A 21,944-nucleotide genomic window follows, 5' to 3' on the forward strand; every position below is an offset into this window, starting at 1 on the left:
GGTGAGAAGTGATGAGGTGAGGGATGAAGAGATGAAGGGGTGAAGCGATGAGTGAGGAGGTGAGGGGCGAGAAGTCTGAGGAGGTGAGGAGGTGAGGGGCGAGAAGTCTGAGGAGGTGAGGAGGTGGGGGCGAGGAGTCTGAGGAGGTGAGGGGCGAGAAGTCTGTGAAGAGGTGAGGGGCGTGGAATCTGAGGAGGTGAGAGGGTGAGGCGGTGAGGAAGTGAGGAGTAAGAAGGGGAGGGGTGAGGCGTTGGCATGAGGTGAAGGGGTGAGGTGAGGAGTGCAGATGTCAGTGGTGAGGGGCGAGGAGTCGGCATGAGGCAGTGAAGGGGTGAGGGGCGAGGAGTCGGCGTGAGGCGCTGAGGTAGAGGTGCCCTCAGGCAGGTCTGTGCTCATAGAGGTGGCCGCGGGCGGAGCTGGCCGGGATGCAGGCAGGGCACGCGCCCGCGCTGCCCCCCCCAACGGCCCATTTCCTCGGGTGCTGACTCAGCGTCAGGTAGCCGGGCTTCTTCCGCCGTGCTGCCCGTCTGGCCTCCGCCCTGCAGCGGACGCCTGGGCTGGGCCCTTCTGCGGCCGCTGGAGCGGGGAGGACGGGCGGGCGGGGGGAGAGCAGGGCTCTGGACGCCGTCAGTGACCAGCTGGGGCAGGTGACCCTGAGCCTGTCCACTCCTCCCGCCAACAGGTGGGACGAGGCCTCGTGGACCTGGTCACCACAGGCCCTCTGGGCGCCCTCGAGACGCTGCCCCTGCAGGGGTGAGACCGCGCCACGCGGGCGGGCAGCCGTCCTTGTCCCAGGCTCTGGGGCCCCTCGTGTCCCCGAGGTGCTCCGGGAGGGAGAAGGCGCCGTGAGACCGTCCAGCGTCTGGGACCCCGCGAGCTGCCGCTGTCTCTGGCGCTGGGTCCTGCGGAGGAGGGAGGGGTGGGGCTCTCCAGCGAGGAGCGGGGCCAGCCCGCCCGCCCTCTCAGTGCTGGTGTCCCGAGGAGGAGCATTCGGACTGTCCTGCAGACCCGGCTCGCGCTGACACACGGGGAGGGTGGCCGAGCCTCTCCCCGGCCAGACGCATCCCACCCTGGGCCCTGCAGGAGGCTGACGTTCCTCGGCCCCGTGCCGGGTCGGGGCGCGTGCCCGGGTCCCCAGCCCTGACCTGCTGCCATTTCTCCTTTTCTTCCCTCCGTGCCCATCCCTGGGAGTTGGACGGAGACGCAGCCCCGGCTCTAATTAAATAACCGAGCCCGCGTGCCGCCCCGGGCTCCGTAATCGCCGGGTACTAAGCACCAGTGGCTCCGCGTCATTGCAGCCCTGGGTTTTTAATTTCCTGCTAATAAGCATTACGGTACCAGAGTGTGGGGTGGTTTCTTTCCCCTGAAAACATGCGGTGTCTTTGCTGAGCGTCTCGTGCGTCTGCTGGACTCCAAAGCGTTTCAAGTCGCTGTTTACCAGGCGGGCGGGTGCTGGGCCGGAGCACCGGGCAGAGAGCACCCGTGTGGGGCCCCTGCTGGGTTCCTGGGGGAGCTTCGGGGCACTCAGACGAGGCGTTTGCATCCATCCCTGTGGGGAGTTGGTTGCTCTGGGGACCCTTCGCCGTCCCAGAGTCGGACCCTGGTCAACACAGCGAGGCTGAGTGCACCCACCCGCTGCCCTCAGGTCTGGACCTTCCTCCTGATGCTGCCCAGGGTGACCCTCGCCAGCTCAGCCTGCAGGACACTCGGGATGAGTTTCTGCTCCTCTGTTGAGGGCCTGGATTTGGGGTGGCCAGCCTTCATGGGAGCACTCCTGGTTCCTGGGAGCACCCCTGGTTCCTGGGAGCACCCCTGGTTCTTGGGAGCACCCCTGCCTTCCTGGGAGCACTCCTGCCTTCCTGGGAGCACCCCTGGTTCCTGGGAGCACCCCTGGTTCTTGGGAGCACCCCTGCCTTCCTGGGAGCACTCCTGGTTCCTGGGAGCACCCCTGGTTCCTGGGAACACTCCTGGTTCCTGGGAGCACCCCTGCCTTCCTGGGAGCACCCCTGCCTTCCTGGGAGCACCCCTGGTTCCTGGGAGCACCCCCGCCTTCCTGGGAGCACCCCTGGTTCCTGAGAGCACGCCTGCCTTCCTAGGAGCACCCCTGGTTCTTGGGAGCACTCCTGCCTTCGTGGGAGCACCCCTGGTTCCTGAGAGCACCCCTGCCTTCGTGGGAGCACCCCTGCCTTCCTGGGAGCACCCCCAACAACCAGACTCACCCCGGCCGCCCCCAGGAACTCACCCCAGCCCTCGCCCGTTGTGTCTGGTGGACTCTGGGCCACTCCCTCGGGTCAGTCTGCGCTTGCCGCTTACTCCATGACTCCGTTTAGGGCCGTTAGGGCGGGGCCAGCCCATACTCAGGGTTACTCCTGCCCCTGTGCTCGGCTCCCTCGTGCCCGCTGTGCTCTCCGCCCGTCTGCGGAGCCTCAGTTTGCCTTGAATTCTTCCATCTCAGCACCTGGACCCCAGCCCCAGTGGCCTCTGCAGGGTCCCGGGGGCCCCGGGCCATGCTGACCGTCTGGCCCGCCCGCCCCCGCCTACCTCCGCTTCTCCCCTTCCGGCCTCCCCGTTTCCACCCCTCTGCCCGCCCGGCCCGTGTCCTGCTCCTGCCCCCGGGCGGGTGGCGGGTTCCACCCTCCTGCACGGCTCTGTGAGGGTCCGAGGGGTACTGGGGGCTGAGTGATGCGGCTCGGCCTGGGGCGGTGCCTGGAGGCGGGGCAGCTTGGCCGGGGCTGCCCCGGACTCAGGGGCACAGACACACCTGCCCCCGGCATCACCCGTCCCGCCACCCCCAGGGTCCCCGGCGGCCCGAGAGGGGCCTGCTCCAGCTCGGACTAACACCCACTTCCTGTCTCTAGCAGGTGGACGGGGGCCAACCTGGGCTGTGTCCACGTGCCCCTGGCTGGCCCCTTACAGACCTCCTCGCTGTGGTTTTGGCGGGGCTGCCGGAGGCTCTGTGCTCAGTGCTCGGGCCAGGCAGTGCCAGGGATGGAGCTGGGGCTCCAAGATCTGTGCTCAGAGCATCGGACTCTGGCCCGAGGCCTCACGCCCAGCCCCTCTCGGCCTTCTCTTAGCCCCCTCCCTGCCAGCCCCTCCCTGCCAGCCCCTCCCTGCCAGCCCCTCTCTCCCTCCTGTCCTGAACTCCCCGTGGCCACGCCCCCGGCCCCAGTGGCCCCGCTGTCCCCCGCTGTCCCCCAAAGTTCCTGTCCACGGTGCGGGGTGCACCCAGCCCCTTGCTCAGCTCCGTGGCCCCCAGGGCGGCTCCGTGGCGCCCCCCGAGAATGTGGGTGAGTCTGGCGAGAAGCTCGCCTGGTGGCGTCAAAGCACAGCTGGTGACACCTTTGATCTGGTCCCGGGGCCGGGGCAGCAGGGGGCGATATGAGGGTCCCTTCACCCCAGAGTCTCAGCTGGAGGCCGGTGTGGGCAGGCACAGAGTGACCCGCGGGCCGACCTTCTCGAGCAGGGCTGAGGGCGGGACCAGGACGCTCCTGCACCTGCAGAGGAAACGTCAAAACCTGTTATTCAAAATAATTGAAAAATAAGTGGGATCCAGAACCAGCGTAAAGCAGGTTCCTCGTCCTTCCTCCCAGGAATGCAGCCTGGGAGGGGAGTGAAAATAGCTGCTGCTCGTGAGAATGGGTGCAGATCCCCCGCCCGCCGCTCGCTGTGCTTTGTTACCGCAAGGAACGTGCAGAGGGTCTGGGAGCGAATAAACGGGGCCAACGCCGGCCGCCGGCCTTGGGGAGGACTCTGGGGGTCCGGGCTCTGTGCCCGTTATTCCTCCCTCGGGGGAATGTTCTGACCTTTTGCCCGACATCTGGTCTGCACACTAGATTCCTGCCCCTCCGAGAGGACCAGAGGGGCCACCTTCCTTGGCCGCGTCTGAGCACTGTGCACCGAGCACTGCACTCTGGCACTTCAGTGGTGTGAAGCAGCGCCTGCGGGTTACGCGTCAGACTCACAGTTAGGGGCGGCGACTGGGGAAGGACGTCTCCCTGGGGAAGGCGGCTTCGGGCCGGGCTGCTCCGTGCCAGCCAGGAAACCGTTCAGTCACTATTAAAAGGAAACGCTCCCTTCAAGCGCTGCGGTTTGTCTCCTCAGGGGCTTCTGCTCACCCCAGGGTGCAGCTAATGCGGGCGTCAGGCGTCCCCTGGGCTGTGCCCACACGGGTGCTGCAGGGTGCTGGGCCGAGTAAACCTCATCGCCAGGGCTGGGAGAGTGCTCAGTCGGGGTGCAGGGGTCAATCCCCGCCCTCTCTGCCTCTCTCCCTCTCTCTCTCTCTCCCTCTCTCCCTCTCTCCCTCTCTCTCCTCTCTCCCTCTCTCTCTCCCTCCCTCCCTCCCTCTCCCTCTCTCCCTCACTCCCTCTCTCTCCCTCTCTCCCTCTCTCTCTCCCTCTCTCCCTCTCTCTTCCTTCTCTCCCTCTCTCTCTCCCTCTCTCTCTCCCTCTCTCTCTCCTCTGTCTCCCTCTGTCTCCCTCCCTCTCTCCCTCTCTCCCTCTCTCTTCCTTCTCTCCCTCTCTCTCTCCCTCTCCCTCTCTCTCCCTCTCCCTCTCTCTCTCTTTCCTTTCTCTCTCCCTCTCTCTCCCTCTCTCTCCCTCTCTCCTTTCTCTCTCCCTCTCTCTCCTCTCTCTCCCTCTCTCTCCCTCTCTCTCCCTCTCTCTCCCTCTCTCTCCCTCTCTCTCCCTCTCTCTCCCTCTCTCTCCCTCTCCCTCTCTCCCTCTCCCTCTCTCTCCCTTTCTCTCTCCCTCTCTCTTCTCTCTCTCCCTCTCTCTCTCCCTCTCTCTCCTCTCTCTCCCTCTCTCTCCCTCTCTGTTCCTCTCTCTCCCTCTCTCTCCTCTCTCTGTCCCCCCTCTCTCTCTCCCTTTCTCCCTCTCCTTCTCTGTCTCTGTCTCTCTCCCCCCGCCACCCCTCTGGCAAGGTGCTGACTCCAAGTGCCTCCCGCGTGGAGGGTGACACCAAGTGTCCTCACGGTTTCCCCCTTTCGCCTGTCCTCAGCAGCACCTTTCGAATGATGACCCGGGCCTGTCTCGGGTGAGGTTTCTTTCAGCCGCTGGGGCCGAGGAGATGCACGGAGTGCTTGAGTGAGCCGGGCACTCCCACGGCTTCCTGGAGGCGGCGGCCCCGCCAGGGAGGCCGCACTGGGCCGAAAGCGAGGAGGCGCTCTGGGGTCCACAGGACGGGTTAGAGGCTTGTCCAGGGGGCTGGGAGCGGGACGCAGGCCAGGCTGGACACCCAGCACTCGGGCACTGCCCGCGGTGCGTCTCCAGCCTGGAGGGGCTTGTCAGGCTGCCCGGGCACCTGTGGACTGGCCCAGTGCTCCCTGCCCGCTGTGTGGCCTCGGGCGCGGCCTGACCTCTCTGAGGCAGTTCAGGGTCCGTACAGAGAGGACACTCCCTCGCCGCCAGGCCATCCAGCGAGACGCCACCTCTGGACTCACCTGGGCAGGGGCGAGTCCCAGCCCGCTCTGCCCGCCCGCACCCCTCCCGCCTGTCCCTGTCTCTGCCCGCCTGCACCCCTCCCGCCTGTCCCTGTCTCTGCCCGCCCGCACCCCTCCGCCTGTCTCTGCCCACCGCACCCCTCCCACCCCTCTCTGCCCACACTCACCCCTCCCGCCCCTCTCTGCCCACACTCACCCCTCCTGCCTGTCTCTGTCTCTGCCCACACTCACCCCTCCCGCCCCTCTCTGCCCACACTCACCCCTCCTGCCTGTCTCTGTCTCTGCCCGCCCGCACCCCTCCCACTTGTCTCTGTCTCTGCCTACTGCACCCCTCCCGCCCCTCTCTGCCCACACTCAACCCTCCTGCCAGTCTCTGCCCGCACGCACCCCTCCCGCCCATCTCTGCCCACACTCACCCCTCCCGCCCGTCTCTGCCCACACTCACCCCTCCCATCCCTCTGCCCACACTCACCCCTCCCACCCCTCTCTGCCCGACGCACCCCTCCCGCCCCTGTGCCCCCACACACCCCTTCCTGGGGTGAGCTGGACCCCAGCGGGAGGGGGCTCGGCCATCTCTGCATTCCCAGGACTGGGGGTCCCGGGATGCTGCTTCTCCCCCCGTTGAGTCTCCTCTTTCCCACCAGGCGGCTGGGCTGCGCGTGTGACTGGCCGCGTGTGCCGTGATGGGGGCGCGTGGCCTCCTTCCGGGCACCCGGGGCACAGGAAGATGCAGTCACGCAGACTGCCGAGGCGGGGACGGGTCTGGAGAGTGTCACGCGGGGGGGGGGGTGAGTCAGCCGAGAGCGGCAGGTGCAGGGTGGCCGCGCAGAGGCCAGAGCCAGGAGACGGGGGCGGCTCGCGCCTCGTGACCGGGCGGGCAGAGAGGCGGAGCTGGTCCTGGTGGAGCCTGCCGCCGGGCGCGGGGACGGGGCAGGGCCACCGCGACAGGGCCAGAGGGCCGGGGCCACCCTGGGCCGGGACAGGAAGGCAGGCGTGGTGCCCTCTCACAGCAGCTGGGCGCCGCGGCGTCGGAGGGGGCGGGAGAGGGAACAGGGCTGGCCAGAGAGGCGGGGGAGGGCTGGGGGACGCTGGGGTCGGAAATGCCCGCTGGTGCGGGGCTCGGTGCTCGGACATCCTGGGCCTGAAGCCCACGCGCGAGTCACTGTAACTTATCATTCATGGGGGTTCTGTGGGGAAAAGGTTTTGCGAAAAATAAGACACAGAGCACGTGACCCCAGTGGGGGGGTCACGGCGGGAGGCCGGCTCGGGCACGGGGCACCAGGACGCCTGCCGGGAGGGCGCGGCTGCGTGCGCTGCCCCCGAGGAGCTGTGACCTGGCCCCTGCAGCCAGGCACTGGGGCGGGTTGGCACGGGGCCGAGGGTGCCGCCAGCATGGCTGTGCCCGTCGGGCAGAGGAGCCGCCGGGCCGAGAGGCCACCACAGACCCCCCGCTGCCCCATGTCCAGCAGAGCCGGGAGTGGAGATGTCCGCTGTGTCCACCCCAGGACACGCCCTGAGGGGGGAAGCGCTCGCACCTTGTTGCAACAATGTTGCAACAGTGTTGCAGTAGGTCTGGCTAGAGAGTCTGCGGCATTAAGACATGCGCATAGAAGAAATTCACTTTCTGGGAGGGTCACGAGCTGTCTCCGGATCGTCGTGCTGTGGCGTGCCAGTGTGGCCTGATGTTGACCAGCTTGATGTTCTGGCCAACGACGTTCAGCCACAGAGGCAGAAGCTGCAAATTAACTCAGTCCGCGGGACATCCCAGCCTGGCTGGGCCTGAGGGTGCGGGGTGCCGTACACCAGTCACCTCACTCTGCGCGGGAAGACGGGTTCCCGGAAACGTCCTCGTTGGAGAGTGTCCATCCAGGTTGCAGTCAGGAGCCTGACCGAGGCCAGAAGGACATCCCACACAGAAGCAAGGGCCCTGAGCTCCAGGCCGGCTGGAGGGCGCGTGTGCGTATGTGTGAGTGCATGTGTGTCATGTGTGCGTGTGCGTGAGTACATGTGTGTCTGTGTGTGCATGTGTGTGCATGTGTGAGTGCATGTGTGTCTGTGCGTGTGTGCATGTGTGTCTGTGTGCATGTGCGTGCATGCATGGGTGTGTGTGTGAGTGCATGTGTGTCTGTGTGCATGTGTGTGTGTCTGTGTGTGCATGTGTGTGCATGCGTGTGAATCATGTGTGTGTGCGTGCGTGTGTGCGTGTGGCCAGGGCACCCATCAGGCATCACCTGCGCAGGGACTCAAGCTTCTGGCCCGAGACCTTTGTGCTACTCGGGCCAGCGGCTGTCTCCGGGTGAGTCAGCTAATCGCCGTGACAGTTGCCTCCTGGCCCGGTCTTCAGGCGTGTCCGTTGTTTGCTCTCCTGCAGGCCCCTGCGTGGGCCCGAGGAAGCAGGTTTCCTGTCACGCTGCGTGTCCTGCCGGAGTCACTTACTGCCATCCTAGAGACCCGTCTGGCCTGTAGCCCGAGGAGGGGCCTTTAACTGGACGTCCAGTGCCGAAGGGTCAGGCTGAGGCGGGGCCGGGAGCGGAGACCCCACGCATGCACGCGCTGCCTGTGCAGCCCCACCCGCAGCCCGGCGCCTGTCTCGTGGAAAGGCGGGGGCGGGGCGCCACCCTCTGCCCTGCCCGACGCCGTGCTGACCCGCAGCCCTCCCTGCACCCCAGCGGGTTGCTGTCTGGGCCCAGGGGCATCCCTGCCCCCGCAGCCTCTTCCCCCTGCTCCCGCCCTCGGCCCTGGCGCTTTGTCCTGAGCTGCCCTCCTGAGGTGTGGGGCCTGCGCCTCCGGCCTGCCAGACCATGGCCTCACGGAGCTCTCGGAGGTGGGCACTGCCTCAGGCCTCGAAGAAGGGATTGGGCTCTGCCGGTGCTAGTCCGGGGCAGGTTTTCCTGAAGTGCTGGACTCTGGGGATGGACTGTGAGTGGTCCTGGTGCCTCTAGGGCTTCGTCCCACCTGTGAGGATGGGGACTGACGGGTGCTGGTGGGTATTGGTGGGCACTGACGGGTGCTGGTGGGTATTGGTGGGTACTGACGGGTATTGGTGGGTACTGACGGGTATTGGTGGTATTGGTGGGTACTGACGGGTATTGGTAGGTATTGGTGGGTATTGGTGGGTACTGATGGGTATTGGGTGTCAGTGGGTACTGATAGGTATCAATGGGTGCTGGGGTATTGGTGGGTGTCAGTGGGTACTGATAGGTATCAGTGGGTGCTGGGGTATTGGTGGGTACTGATGGGTGCTGGTGGGTATCGGTGGGTGTCGATGGGTGGTGAGTGTCGGTGGGCATTGATGGGTACTGGTGAGTATTGGTACATAGTGAGGGGTGCTGACGAGCAGTTAGGCGTGCTTATGGGTGTTGAGGCATGCCGGTGCTGGTGGCTGTGGGTGTTGGTGGTACTGATGACCAGGCCAGGGGCCCGGGGTTGCTGCCCGCTCACCCCCGAGGGCCGTGACTAGGTGGCGTCACCCCCGGAGGGCCGTCACTGAGCTGGTCACCTGTCGCTGCCTCCTGCCTAGAGTAAATGGCCCATGATGCATGAAGACATTTATGTTAGCGCGTTGCACAGTGAACCAATACTCGAAAGAAAATCCACGGAGACGGCGGTGGCGGCGCTTCCCACGTGCGGGGGCCTGGCCTCGCGGCGTTTCATTCCCCGCCGGCAAACGTCACGAGCACTGGCTCACCTGGACCAGCCTCCGGGCTGAGGGAGGGGCTTCGGGACCTCCCCGTCCCTGCAGGGGCGGGCTGCAGTGGCCCTCAGACCGTGCTCGGGATGGTCTCCTGTCGCCGTGGCCCCGTGCATGGTGCGAACCCGCCTGCTGTGCGCTGCTCCGGCCCCCTGTGCTCTGAGCCGCAGCCTCGGCGTGACCCCAGGGCACCTCTGCGTCCTGCGCTCGGCGACGCCTGGCATTCGTGTCCCCTCGTGGCCCCCCTTGGCCGTTCTGAAATGTCGCAGAGACACCACTAGGTGCCGTGGGACCCGAAACAGCCCGTGCGCCCCTGTGGCCCCACGGCCCGTGCAGGGGCGCCCCCCGCCCCCGCGGCCGTGTGCGGGAACCCGGGCCTGGCCTCTCTGTGGCCGCTCCACGTGCGGCTTTGCTGGTGCTGGGCCACACAGCTGAGCACCCCTCCCCGTTCTGTGGGGCGCCCCCACCCCCGGGAGCTCCTCCGAGCACTGTACGTGGTGCAGCCACCGTGGTGGGCATGTCCTGTTGCGTGGCCGGTGAGACGACGCCCCCGGGTGCCCCCTCCCTAACCCCAGGGACCGTAAATGTCTTCGGCCACACAGCAGGGGCTGAGCTGGCAGCGGCCTGCGGGCGGCTGTGCCCGTGTCCCGTGCCCGGGGCCAGCACGGGGGAGCGTCAGAAGTGGCCCCCTTCCCATCTGCGGACAACTTCTAGACGCCTGTCAGCTCCCGAGTAGCCATAGTGGAGTGTTGCAACAATGTTGCAATTTTACCCGCGAGTCAGAGGCACTTTACTCGGAGAATAAATATATATTTTGGGGGAGGATCACAGGACTGCCTCCGGAGGTTTGTGTTATGGCCTGCCCGAGAGCCGCCTGTTCAACCTCCTTTTATTTATTAAATTAACATACAAACCAATCACATTCAGCCACATAGGCAAATATGCAAATCAACCAACGGAAATAGTAACCGCCATTCAATGTTACAGTAACCAAAACATATTACAGTAACCAAAACATAAACCGTTTACATCCAGGCCTCGCTAGGCCTGAGATTATGGGACGTTGTATACCAACAGTGGAGCCGCCTTCTTTGCTTTTTAATTCACTAACACTTTTTAACTGAGCCACCAGCAGTGCAGAGGGACAAGGGTCTCTGTGTCCCCAGTGCCCACCCCCTCCACCTGTGCCTCAGTTTCCCTCCCGCCCCAGCCTGCCTCAGTGGCGGCACTTTCCCCTCCCCCACGTGCTGGTGTCCCCTTCCCCGACTTCTGCCCCACCCCTACCCCAGTGCCGGCTCCCTCTGAGCCTCTCGGTGCCCCTGGGCATGTGCTGCTCCCCTCTGTGTCCCGCGGGCCAGGGGGTCACTCTGAGTCTGTTCCTCGCGGCTGGTGGGTTCCCTCAGCGTGACCCTCCCCAGACCCACCCCCTTGCAGCCGATTTGCACAACTGTGTCTTTGCTCATGGCTGCGTAGTATTCCGCTGTGTCTATGTGCCGGACTCAGAAGGAACGGACAGCGGTGCTGAGTCCCCTGGCGGCGAGGCAGCTGCCCTCCCCGGGGCTCCGGCAGGGGTGGCTTCCTGCGTGCGTGCTGGTGCTCGAGGCGTCCTACAGCAGGAGCAAAATCTCCCTCAGTTTCCCAGGAAGGTCACTACAGGCGGGGGCGCAGTTGGCCTCCGCCGAGGAAACCGGTCGAGGAGCACTGTGCTGCTGTGACATTGCGCGAGTCACAGGTTTCAGGCATCTGGAAGAGCGCGCCCAGAGGCAGAGGTGTGTGACGTCCCTCTGGGGGTGGAGCAAGTGGCCGGGCGCCCGCCCTCTCTGTCCTGTTTTAGACGCAGGCGGTTCCGGTAAATACGGCGTCGACGTGGGGTGTCTCGCCAGCCCCCGGAGACCCGCCTGGGGCACGGCACGGCCTCTCCTGCCTTCCTGCCCTGGCACCGTGTCCAGTGCTCTCTGCACCCACTGCACCCCTGCTCAGCGGGCAGCAGGAGGAGACGGGTGGGCGGGACCCACCCCAGTGCCCAGATGGGCCCGTCCTGGGCCGGGGGCTGCTGTGAGGGGGCTCCCGGCGTGTGGGGCGGGGGGCCGAGGGCACGACCTGGGTGCTGGTTCCCCTCCTACGCGCCCTTTCCCACAAGTGAGCCCGGGCACCTCCTCCCCGAGGCCCCGCTCTGGTTCTTGCTTGGGGCATTGGCTGTTCGTGCTGCTGTCTGCCGCGGTGTCTGATGTCCTGAGCTGCCTTCCCTCGGGGCTGGGGAGCCCAAGGCTGTCGGGTCTGAGGCTGCTTTGGGGGCGTGTGTGGAAGATGCAGCTGCTGCTTGAGACCCTGCAGCTCCCTCCCCAGTGCTCTGCCCCGACCCTGGCCTGCACCATTGCTCTGGGCGGGCGGCTCAGGAACCCGCCTTCGAGCGTCAGAACAGATCCCGCGGGGGCTGAAGAGACAGTGCGGGTCCGGGCGCTGGGTTCACACCCAGCACCACCACGAGTGACCCTGAGTGCAGAGCCAGGAGCCAGCCCTGAGCACTGCTATCCAGAGTAACGTGAGCTCGGCTGGGCCTGCGGGCGAGAGTCACGGCACGGAGGGTTCAGGCGGCAGCACCGGGCTCCCGGGCTCCCCGTTGCTCTTGGGAAGGGGTGCTCGGACGGGCGCGGCTCTCCATAGCCATCAGGGAGGTGACAGGGTGGCAGGGAGGAGGGTCTGAGGGGGTGGGATTCGCAGGAGGAAGCACGTCAGCCCCGACCCGCTGAGGGGGGCAGAGGGTGTCTGCCTGCAGACCGGCTGGGGGCAAGGGGCCCGCCCGGGAGGGGTAGACGGGGGCTGTTGTCTGCAGGAAGATCATGACGACACCCGGACCCCAGAGCCCTCGGGCGTGTCCCACGTGCCCCACAGCGGGGTGGGGGGGTGCAGGTGCGTCTGGCTCGGCGCTGGGTGGGCGACCACTGGGACCCGACCGACTCCTGCAGGCTCGGCCTGGTGCCCCTCAGGGGTGATCCGAAGGCGGCACCCACGCCCCTCCCCTCCCCTCCCCTCCCCACCGCCGTCCCAGCTGGGGCCTCCCACTAAGCCCCATCTTCCCTCCTGCCGGGGGCTGCAGGCCGCCCGCCCTTTCCCACAGGGGGGACCCGGCCCGGGGCCGGCCGAAAGCTCCTCCAGGTCACTTTGTCCTTCCCCAGTGAGTGACCATCTGTCGAGCCCTCCCGCCTGCAGCAGGGCCTGCGCAGTGGCCAGCTGTCCCGGCCACGGGCCAGGGCTGGACCTTGGCTGCCCCTGGGGGGGGCCTGAACCCGCAGCCGACCAGGGTGCAGCTTCGCTGTCTCCCGTGCAGCCCGTGGGGGGCACTTCGGGCACTGCGAGGGCCATCGGGGGGCTTGCGGGGGCCACCGCCCTGGCGCAGGCTCTCGGCCCGCCCCGGCCCTGCGAGTCCTCGGGGATTGGCGTCTCAGGAGGCGGACTCGCTGCGCCCCTGGGTGGCTCCAGGCCCCGCTGGGCCGGGACTTGGCCCGAGCCCGGCCACTCGCGGTGGTCCCCGGGACGGTGGGATTGGGTGGGGCTGCTAAGACGCACTGGAAAGTACCGTCGTGTTCGCGAGGTGCTCACTCCCAGGGTGCTCACGGGCGTCTCGGTCACTGACGCTCCCACCCCCGCCCTCCCCCGGGGCACACTTCCCCCCACTCGGACCCCAGCTGCCCTCCCCCGCACACCCCCTCCCCCCCGATGCTCTGGCACTCCTCTTCTCTCTCTCTGAAACGCGTTTGCTTCCACGACAGACCAGACACTGGAGGTAGTCACAGGTCACACAGTCAGGAAACCCCGTTCATCACCGATCGCTCGGGCAGGCTCAGTAACATCTCACTTCGTCCTTTCCCCGAGATCTTAGAAGTCCATCTCGACTCGGCCCTCCCAACGATGTTGCACTGGGGGCTCTTCAGGGCCTGGGGAGTGAGATCCAGCTTGCTACTGGATTTAGCGTATGAATACACCAAGGGGAGCTTGCAAGGCTGTCCCATGGGGGCAGGAAACTCTCAGAAGACTGCCAGTTTCTCCCAGAGGGAGAAGTAGGCTAAAGATCTCTTCTGGGAGCTTGCTTTTAAGTCTCTCTCTGGATGTTGGCCGTTGATGGGATTACACACACCTGGGTTCCTCTGCCGGCACCTTCATGCGTGAGGCCTGTCTGAACCTGTGGAGAGGGGCCTCCAGCATGGCTGTAGCTAGGTTCCGGTGGTCTTCGGCTGCCGGGAGCTCTGCTCGGGGCGGGGAGGGAAGCTGGAGCCCATCCCCTCCGAGGGGCCCTGGGGAAGACAGCCAGGCGTGCGGGCAAGAGACTCTCTGTAAGACGAGGAAATCCCATCCTTGGATCCGCTCTGCTAGGACGATGGTGTGGGTCTGGGGAGTAGAGAACCATGGAAGTGGGGAGGGGGAGGGGGGAGAGGAGTAGGGGGAGGAGGAGGAGGGGAGGGGAGGAGGAGGGGAAGGGAGGGGAGAAGGGGGAGGGAGATGAATGGAAGGGGGAGGGATCGGAAGGGGAGGGGAGGGGGAGAGGAGGCAGGGGCGAGGGGGAAGCGGGGGCGCCGGCGTCACTGGCCCTTCCCCTGTCGCAGGAGCTGGTGGGCAGCAACCCCCCGCAGAGGAACTGGAAGGGCATCGCCATCGCGCTGCTGGTCATCCTGGTCATCTGCTCGCTCATCGTCACCTCGGTCATCCTGCTGACGCCAGGTACGCGGGCGCGGGGGGGAGGCGGCCCCTGCTCCGCCTGGGGCCTGGGCTCATCCCAAGGGCAGAGGAGGGAAGGGTCCCACATACCAGACAGCTGTGTCGGCCGGGCACCGCCAGGAGAGGCCCCTTGACGTGGCCCACCAGGGTTCGACCATGGGAGGAAGATACAGGACCATCCGCAGGAGGGCGCCTGCCTCGCACGCAGCTATTCCAGGGTTCGATCCCCGGCACCCCACTTGGTCCCCCGAGCACTGAGCCAGGAGTTAGCCCCGAGCACCACAGTACCTGCCCCCCCCAAAAAAAACTGTCACCTAAAAACCTAGAGCCAAAATGTGTCAACAGGCAAATTGGGTTACTCTAGACCAAGTGCTCTGAGTGCCCCGGGCCCTTCTGAGACTCAGGAGGGGGCGAGCCAAGGACAGAGCACCGGCCCTGAGCATGGCCCCAGCAGAGCCAGGGCCTGGGCGGGGTGGGCCGGCCGTAGGATAACCCGGCAGGACCAGGCAGGAGGACGCACGGCAGGGAGCGGGGCTGTCACTCCGCCCGCTCTTATGGTCCCGGGGCCTGTTTGTGGCACTAAAGTCCAGCTCCCAGAAGGGGAGCACTGAGGGCTGAGCTGGGGGAAGGCGGTGTCAGCTTCTTTACGGGGCACAGATGTGCAGATCCTGATGTGAGCGTTCTTCCCGGAGTGGCTCTGGGGGCCCGGCCCTGTGCCCAGGGGACATTCCCGGCAGCCCTGGGCGTCTGCAGCTGCGGGACTCGGTCAGGCGTCTGCGTGCCGGGCAGACAGTGACCTGCGCGCTCGGGCCGGGTGTCTCCAGACTGTTACCACACACTGAGATAAAGGAGTATCGGGGTGCCGGAAGGCGGTCAAGGTTATCAATAACCTCTCGGTATGTGCTGCAAACCACGATGCCAGAGAGGGGGAGAGGAGAGAGGGGAAGGAGAGAGAGGGGGGACGAGGAAGGGGGAGAGAGGAGAGAGAGAGGGGGGGGGAAGGAGAGAGAGGGAGGACGAGAGGAAGGGGAAGAGAGGAGAGAAGGAAGAGAGAGAGAGAGAGAGAGAGAGAAGTGCCTGTCATAGAGGCAGGCTGGGAGGGGTGGGGGAGGGAACCGGGGACATTGGTGGTGGGAATTGTGCCCTGGTGGAGGGACGGGTGTTAGAACATTGTAGGACTGAAACCCGATCGTGAACAACTTTGTAAGGGTCTATCTCATGATAATCCCATTAAAATAATAAATAAATAAAGATAAATCACTTGTGTCACTTGTCATCCCATTGATCCTCGATTTGCTCGAGCGGGCGCCAGTAATGTCTCCATTCGTCCCTGTCGCGTGCTAGTGTAGCCCAATGGTATCTGCTCGCTCCAGGAACAGGACGAGCCTCACACCATTCGTCCAGGGTTTTGACGAAGAAGTCTGACCATCTCGTTGGTGGGCGGCCACGCGGTCTTCTGACGTCCCCTGGAATCCAGTCGGTAACAGCTCTAGTCCAGCGGTCGTCTCTTAATCGCATTACGTGTCCAGCCCATCTGGTTTTTGACGCCTTGGCAAACGAGACAGCGTCCCTGATAAATACAGGAAGGAATATTCTATACCCCTGAATCCACACTTATCCAAAGAAAAGAGAACTGCAAACCAAAACCTCGAGTGAACATAGATGCAAGTCTCCGAGAAATACTAGCAGACCCAGCCAGCCACTTGCCAGAGGCCACGTACCCCAGCCACGTGGAATTGGTCCCAGAAGAGAAAATCCAGGGTGCATAGGAAAATTAATATAACAGCCCCACATTTTAGGGAAAGAGACAGTAATAGAAAGAAAGGGAAGCAACAAAGTATTTCAATACAGAATAAATGTTCTGAAAACCTGAAATCCTTTCATAAGAAAACACTCAAACATCTAAGAATGAAAAGAAATATACTCAACCTGATAGAGAATCTGCATAAAACCCACAACTGATAAGATATTTAAAGGTGATATAGGCCTGTGTTCCTCCTGAAATGGGAATGGAACAAGGATGTTTGCCTTTGGTAATATTTTATTGAATGTTCTAGCCGAGACTATCAGCTTGAGGCTGGAGTGACAGGACGGGGGGGGGGGGGGGTGGGGGGGGAGGGCTTTGCCTGCGGCCGACCTGGGCTCAGTCCCTGGCCCTGTTCGGGGTGCCCCAAGCCCCACAGGAGGAAGCCCGAACATCGCCAGGCATGGCCCCAAAACAAAAAACAAAATACTATTAGGCTAGGAGAAAAAAAAAAAAGCAAAGAAGTAAAAACTGTCTCTTGTAAATGGAGTGAGCCTGTGTTCAGATGATCATCAGGAACTCCACGCAGACTCTATTATAGGAAATAAAATTGCTATTAGTTCATTGCTGGAAGGCACACAATTATTATACAAAAACTATTTCCATTTCTATGCAAAATTGAACTGAAAAATGGTTCTACTTACAATAGAGAGAATAGAATATTTGGGGCTGGAGCAATAGCACAGCGGGGAGGGCGTTTGCCTTGCACGCAGCTGACTCGGGTTCGATTCCCAGCATCCCATAGGGTCCCCCGAGCACCTCCAGGAGTAATTCCTGAGTGCAGAGCCAGGAGGAACCCCTGAGCATCGCCGGGTGTGACGCAAAGAGAGAGAGAAAGGGAGGGAGAGAGAGAGAGGGAGCGAGGGAGGGAGGGAGGGAGCGAGGGAGAGGGAGAGAGAATAGAATAGAATATTTAAGGGTAGGTTGTAACAAAAGAAGGAGAAATCTAACCCCGGCTGGGGCTCAGTGCCTGGCTAAGGTGCTTCCTGGACTTGCACGCAGCCACGGAGTTTGGTCCCCAGCACCCGTGTGGTCCCCGAGCACCCCCCCCCCGCCCCAGAGAGACCCTGAGCACAGAGCCGGGAGTGAGCCTGAGCATCGTGGGTGTGGCCTGCAAACCAGACAGCATGAGGAAGGAGTCAGAGACCCTCCCGGGCTCCAGAGCACGGCGGGGGCCTTGCCAGCACGGCCGCAGCCCCCGCCCACTCGGACTGAGCCCGTCGGGTCAGACTTGGCTCCAGCGACTTGAATTATACGGATGCGAGTTGGTGCTAAACCTCACAGGAAAGTGCGGAGCCCAGACCAGCCGGGGCCGTGTGTGGAAGGACACGTGTGTGGAGGGACACGTGTGTGGAAGGACATGTCTCAGGAACCGCCTCAGAGCCCGTCGGCCCAGCCTCAGGGACGCCGGGGAGCGGAGGGAAGACGCCGGCACTGGCCTCGCTGCCGTCCGCGCCCGGAGTGGGCAACCTCGGGTTCGAGGCCCGGGAGCGGCGTTTTCTCTGGCTCTGCTGCCCACCCAGGGCCCGGACCCCCCCCACCTGCCCTCGCTCTTCAGCCGCGCCCCTCCCACCCCGGGCTGTGCAGCCCCCGCCCGCCCTTCAGTGGCTTCCTGAGGACCCTTGGGGCGGAGGTGAAGGCCTGGTCGTGCCACTGGTTCCGGAACCTTCTCCACTCTCCCCTGCTCACCTCAGCAGGAAGCGTTTGCGCTGAGCAGGACGCGGGACATGCGCGGGGCGGCGACAGTGGCGAGTGGACGGACCCGCCCGGCAGCGCCTCCCGGCTGTGACGCACCAGCCACCCGCTGGCTCCAGCAGGGCGCTGAGGGCGGAGGGTCTTTGGCCTCCCGGAGGGGCCCGTGGAGGGCGCTGGCGTGCGGGTGCCGGCACGACCTCGGGGCGCCCCGCCTGGCCCCGCCTTGTTCCCGTGGGTCCCTACTGGGGGCCCTGCCGTCTTCTCCCGCCCCAGGCGCTCCTCTCTGGGGTCCTGCGGGACCCGGCACCGCCCCCTCAGCCGACAGCCATCCTGAAGGTCCTCGTGAGGGTCACCCTCGGGAACGGGGTCGCACCAAGCCCATCTCGCCAGCACTCGGACCGTGTGTGTGTGGAGGCGGCCCCGGCCCCACGGCGGCCCGAGAGAGCCTGGCCGCGCCCGCCCCCTCTCTCCCTGCCCGCCCGTCCCCCTTGGACGGCGGCTCCAGGCACCTCTGACTCATGCGGGCAGCGTGTGGGGGTAGTTAAGTGTGGGGGAGATTGCTCACACCCGTGAAGTGTGGGGGATAGTTCACACCCATGAAGCGTGTGTGGGACAGTTTACACCCATGAGGCATTTAGGGGATAGTTCATACCCATGAAGCGTGTAGGAGATAATTTACACCCATGAAGCGTGTGGGATAGTTTACACCCATGAACAGTGTGTGGGACAGTTCACACCCATGAAGCGTGTGTGGGACAGTTTATAACCATGAAGCGTGTAGGGGATAGTCCACACCCATGAAGCGTGTAGAGACAGTCACGCCCATGAAGTGGTGGTCGGTGACACGTGGGCAGAGTGTCGGGGGAGTTCACATCCGTGAGCCCAGTGGGTGGTTTGGTGAAGGCTTCGTGGTGCCGGAAAACATGGCCCCTTCGTGCATGAAAACAGCCCGACGTGGGCCTCAGTGCATCGTCACGTCCAGGAGAGGGGAGTGGTCTGGGGTGGAAAACGCTAGAACACTCCCGGGCAGATGGAGACTGCGGCCGTGTGGGCCGGCCCGGGGGGCGGCCGGGCGGGCTGGAGCGGAGTGGCCGGGTCCGCGTGTGGAATTGAGATTTCATCCCCACTTGGCGCGAGCCTAATGTCTGAGCACTCCCGGCTTATCTGCCTGATTTGCAGCTGGTCTCGGAGGCCTTCTTGAGAGGGAGAGAAATGGAGCAAATTGGTAGTTACAGCTCATAAATTAGCTTCTGCGGACGAGCACAGAGCCGCGAGCAGGAAACGCAGTCAGCTGCTCTGAGTTACTGCGGTGGCGAGGGAAGATGACACTTCAGCTCTCAGCCGAGCTGGGCCCCCACCCAAGCCCTGCTGTCACCCAGCCCCTCGCTCTGGGTTCCGGCCACAGTCCCGCCCCTCCCCCCTCACAACTCTGCCCTAGTGGGGCTCCAGGCACGCACCCTCAGGGGGCTCCCGCCGACCCCCCAGTCCACACTACACCCACTGCCGCCAGGGTCCCCTCGGGGTGTGGGCCTGACGCAGCCTGGGGGGCTCACTGCACCCCCACCCCGCTGAGAGAGAGCGAGTGACAGACAGACAGACAGACAGACAGACAGACAGACTCCCGGCTCTGCCTCACTCACTTGCTCGTTTCGCCTGTGGCCGTCAGTGGCCGTCGCAGCCCCTCTGGCCGGGCGTCTCCGCGCTCGTGCGGCTGCCCCGAGCCTCCCCGCTGTTCGGGGAAAGTATTGTTTAAAGGACAGTGAGCGGGGCGGGAGCGATAGAACAGCGGGGAGGGCGTTTGCCTCGCACGTGGCCGGCCCGGGCTCGGTCCCCGGCACCCCGCAGGGTGCCCTGAGCACTGCCAGGAGAGATTCCTGAGCACAGAGCCTGGTGTGTCTCCTGAGCACCGCCGGGTGTGACCCATAAAGCACAAACAAAAAAGACCCGCAGTGAGCACATTCGGAGTCTTGGCACAGATCCCGCCCCGCCGGGACACCCGCAACTCGGTGCTCCTGGCACCCACATCCGCGCGTCCCTCTGCGCTTGGGGGTGCCGGCTCTGTCCCCACCAGCCGGAAGGTACCTGGTGTCTCTTACGTTCCGTGTCGCTGAGCTAGACGGGCCCCCAGCCGAACCGTGGCCTGGAGCCGGCCCCCTCGCACCTGCTTCCTCGCTGCCCCCTGCGTGCCGTCCAGGCCTCACCCCTCCCACGGCGCAGGGCAGTGTGGTGTGGCCGTGTTCCCTCACGCACGCCTCTCTGGTTCCTGAGTTTGGGGGATCCATCGTTGAACTTTAGGGGGTGTCGGTGACCGGGTTCAATCTCTGGTGAATCAGTTGCTGTGGGGGTTCCCAGGACCCCAGGGCATTTGCACAGGACTCCGACAAGCCTCGTGTCAGTGCTGGGAGGAACATAGCCCGTCTCTGAAGCCTCTCGGGAGAGGCGGCTTGCCCGGATCTTCTGGGTGGTTCTGGCTGTTCCTCCCAGTCTCCCCGCCAGCTCTGGTGAGTGCCCCTCTGTTGCCAGTTGTCACAGTGGGTCTGACTAGCCGCAGGCCCTCGGGGAGGTGAGTGAGGAGAGCAGCCCAGTGCCCGGACGTTACTCCCGGCTGTGGGGGAGACTCGACAGGTCAAAGCGCTTCCTTATCGCCCTCAGGCTCACAGTGGAAACACCACCTCGGGGTGTTCCTCCTCTCCTTAGTCCAATAACTTAATTAACATCTTAATTAACATCTTTGCATGGACACAGTAAGAGATAACACTGAGCGGTAGGGTGGCTCTCCTGGGGGCATCTCGCTGTAGATCTCAGACTACAGTGCTCAGGCCAGATTAGTCTTTCCTAGCCCCAGCAGGGTCCTAATCTAGTTATTACTTTTTGGGCCATGACAGAATTTGCCCATGACCAAGCTCTTACAGTTGAGTATTGTGGCGCTTTGGCCTGGCCCATCTCGATGCCAGGGTAGCTCACAGCTTGCCCTGGGTCCATGCAGTCCCTCGTCAGGACCCTGCTTTTGGGGTGCTAGGAACTAAGGGCAGCTGAGGCTGAAGTCGAGAGAGCAGATGCCTGGGGTGAATATCATTAACTGACAAGGTCAGTTAACTCCCATGTCACAGATGCACAGCATGGAGTGTCTTCCTGTGTCCATACAGAAAGGTCATGGCTCTGAATTAACCACGCAAAGGACTCAAGGAAAAGAGAAAAACAATATTTACCAGTCAACAGCACAAAGAAAGGAGTTACAAATAAACACAGAGGAATGGGAGCACTGTGCTGGGAGCAGCCCAGTGAAGCTAAGCTCCCTGCGGCCAGGCGGAAAGGACAAGCCAGCGTTATCCTACACGCCTGATCACGGGGGCTAGTCCGAAGCTAAGAGTTTGCTCAGCTGTTCGCTGCGGGTGGGGCCCCTGGGCTGCTGCTTCTGTCTGCAGAGTGTGTTGGCGTCTCTGTTCCTTCCGTCTGACCTGCTGGAATTTCAGCCCTGAGGAGTCGGGAGGTGCCCAGAGGCTTCGGGATCCAGGCTCTGGGCCGGTGAGGCCACCTGGCGTGGCCGGGGCAGGGGCGGGGCGGCTGGGGGAGCTGCCCACGCGGGGCAGGCGCTGCAGACACTCGGGCAGCAAAGAAGAAAGAAGTTACAAATAAACACAGAGGGATGGGAGCACTGTGCTGGGAGCAGCCCAGTGAAGCTAAGCTCCCTGTGGCTTGGCTGTGAGGCTGCACGGTCAGCGGGCGGCAGGGGCGTCACTGCAGCCAGGACACGGGATGGCCGGGCACACGCTCGGGGCAGCGACTCTGCCCACCGCCCTGCCCGGGAGGCAGAGGGGGCCGGGGAGGCTGCGTGGGGGGCCCAGGGTTCAGGCTGGGGGCGAGGGGGCGGAGCGGAGGGTCTGGCCCCCACGTGCTGAGGGAGCCCCGGCACGCGCCTGCTCTCAGTTCTTCTTTGACTGAGTCACCGTGAGCTGCACAGCTCCAAAGCTGCCCGTGGGTGGGTTTCGGCCCTGCAGCCCAGCACCCGCCTGTGGGGGTCCGAGGAAGCGTCTCCTGGGAGCAGCCTCTGCCCGGCTGGAGGCTGCGCTGGCTTCGTGGGGGCTGTGGCCCCTCGGGCCCCCGGCTTGGTGGACTGAGGAGCCCTGTGAGTCGCCTCGTTCCTTAATCGAAAGACGTCTCCGAGGGGGGGGGGGTGCCGACAGATCCACGGGAGCGTCTGCGCACTCCTGACCTGGCCGCGGGTTGCAGGCGGTGGGAGGTGTGAGCAGTGGCCCCTCGGAGCCCCCGAACAGCCTCTCTCGACTTCTCATCGTTACTTCTAGAAGGATTGGGAGGTGCACCCAGCCTACTGTGGAATCCTTGCCCTAAAGAACCACGAGTCGGGACGGAGGCGGCCCTTGCTGGGACTCCTGCTTGCGTTAGGCCCGTGGGCTGGCAAGCACGCCCTCAGCTCGCTCTCGGAAGGAGCACTGTCCAGAGCGCGGCTGCTGCGTGCGCCCCATCCTGAAGGCACGGCTGAGGAGCAGGCTCGGCTCGGAGACCATCTTTTCCGCAGCTGTTTTTCTCTTGCCTCTTGCCTTGGTAGATCACGAGTGAATTTCAGAGGCTCTGCGGGCCGTGTG

General features: G+C 64.2%; 1 protein-coding gene and 1 long non-coding RNA gene across 5 annotated transcripts in view; one reads left to right on the plus strand and one right to left on the minus strand.

Moving 5' to 3' along the window:
• The window catches only part of DPP6 (dipeptidyl peptidase like 6), a 216,754-nt gene that overhangs the window by 133,841 nt on the left and 60,969 nt on the right, over window positions 1-21,944 (plus strand). For all 4 annotated transcript variants that reach the window (XM_055120728.1, XM_055120801.1, XM_055120575.1 and 1 more), the window contains exon 2: window positions 13,730-13,844. In XM_055120728.1, the coding sequence (XP_054976703.1) occupies window positions 13,730-13,844 (115 nt within the window). The remainder of the gene's footprint in view (window positions 1-13,729; window positions 13,845-21,944) is intronic.
• On the minus strand, window positions 874-4,244 carry LOC129399704 (uncharacterized). The gene is made up of 3 exons (XR_008627282.1): window positions 3,963-4,244; window positions 2,243-3,494; window positions 874-1,549 (listed from the first exon to the last, which is right to left on the minus strand). It is a non-coding gene; the product is annotated as an uncharacterized LOC129399704 (long non-coding RNA).

Source organism: Sorex araneus, chromosome 1 (assembly GCF_027595985.1).
Source record: "Sorex araneus isolate mSorAra2 chromosome 1, mSorAra2.pri, whole genome shotgun sequence".
Taxonomy (NCBI): domain Eukaryota; kingdom Metazoa; phylum Chordata; class Mammalia; order Eulipotyphla; family Soricidae; genus Sorex; species Sorex araneus.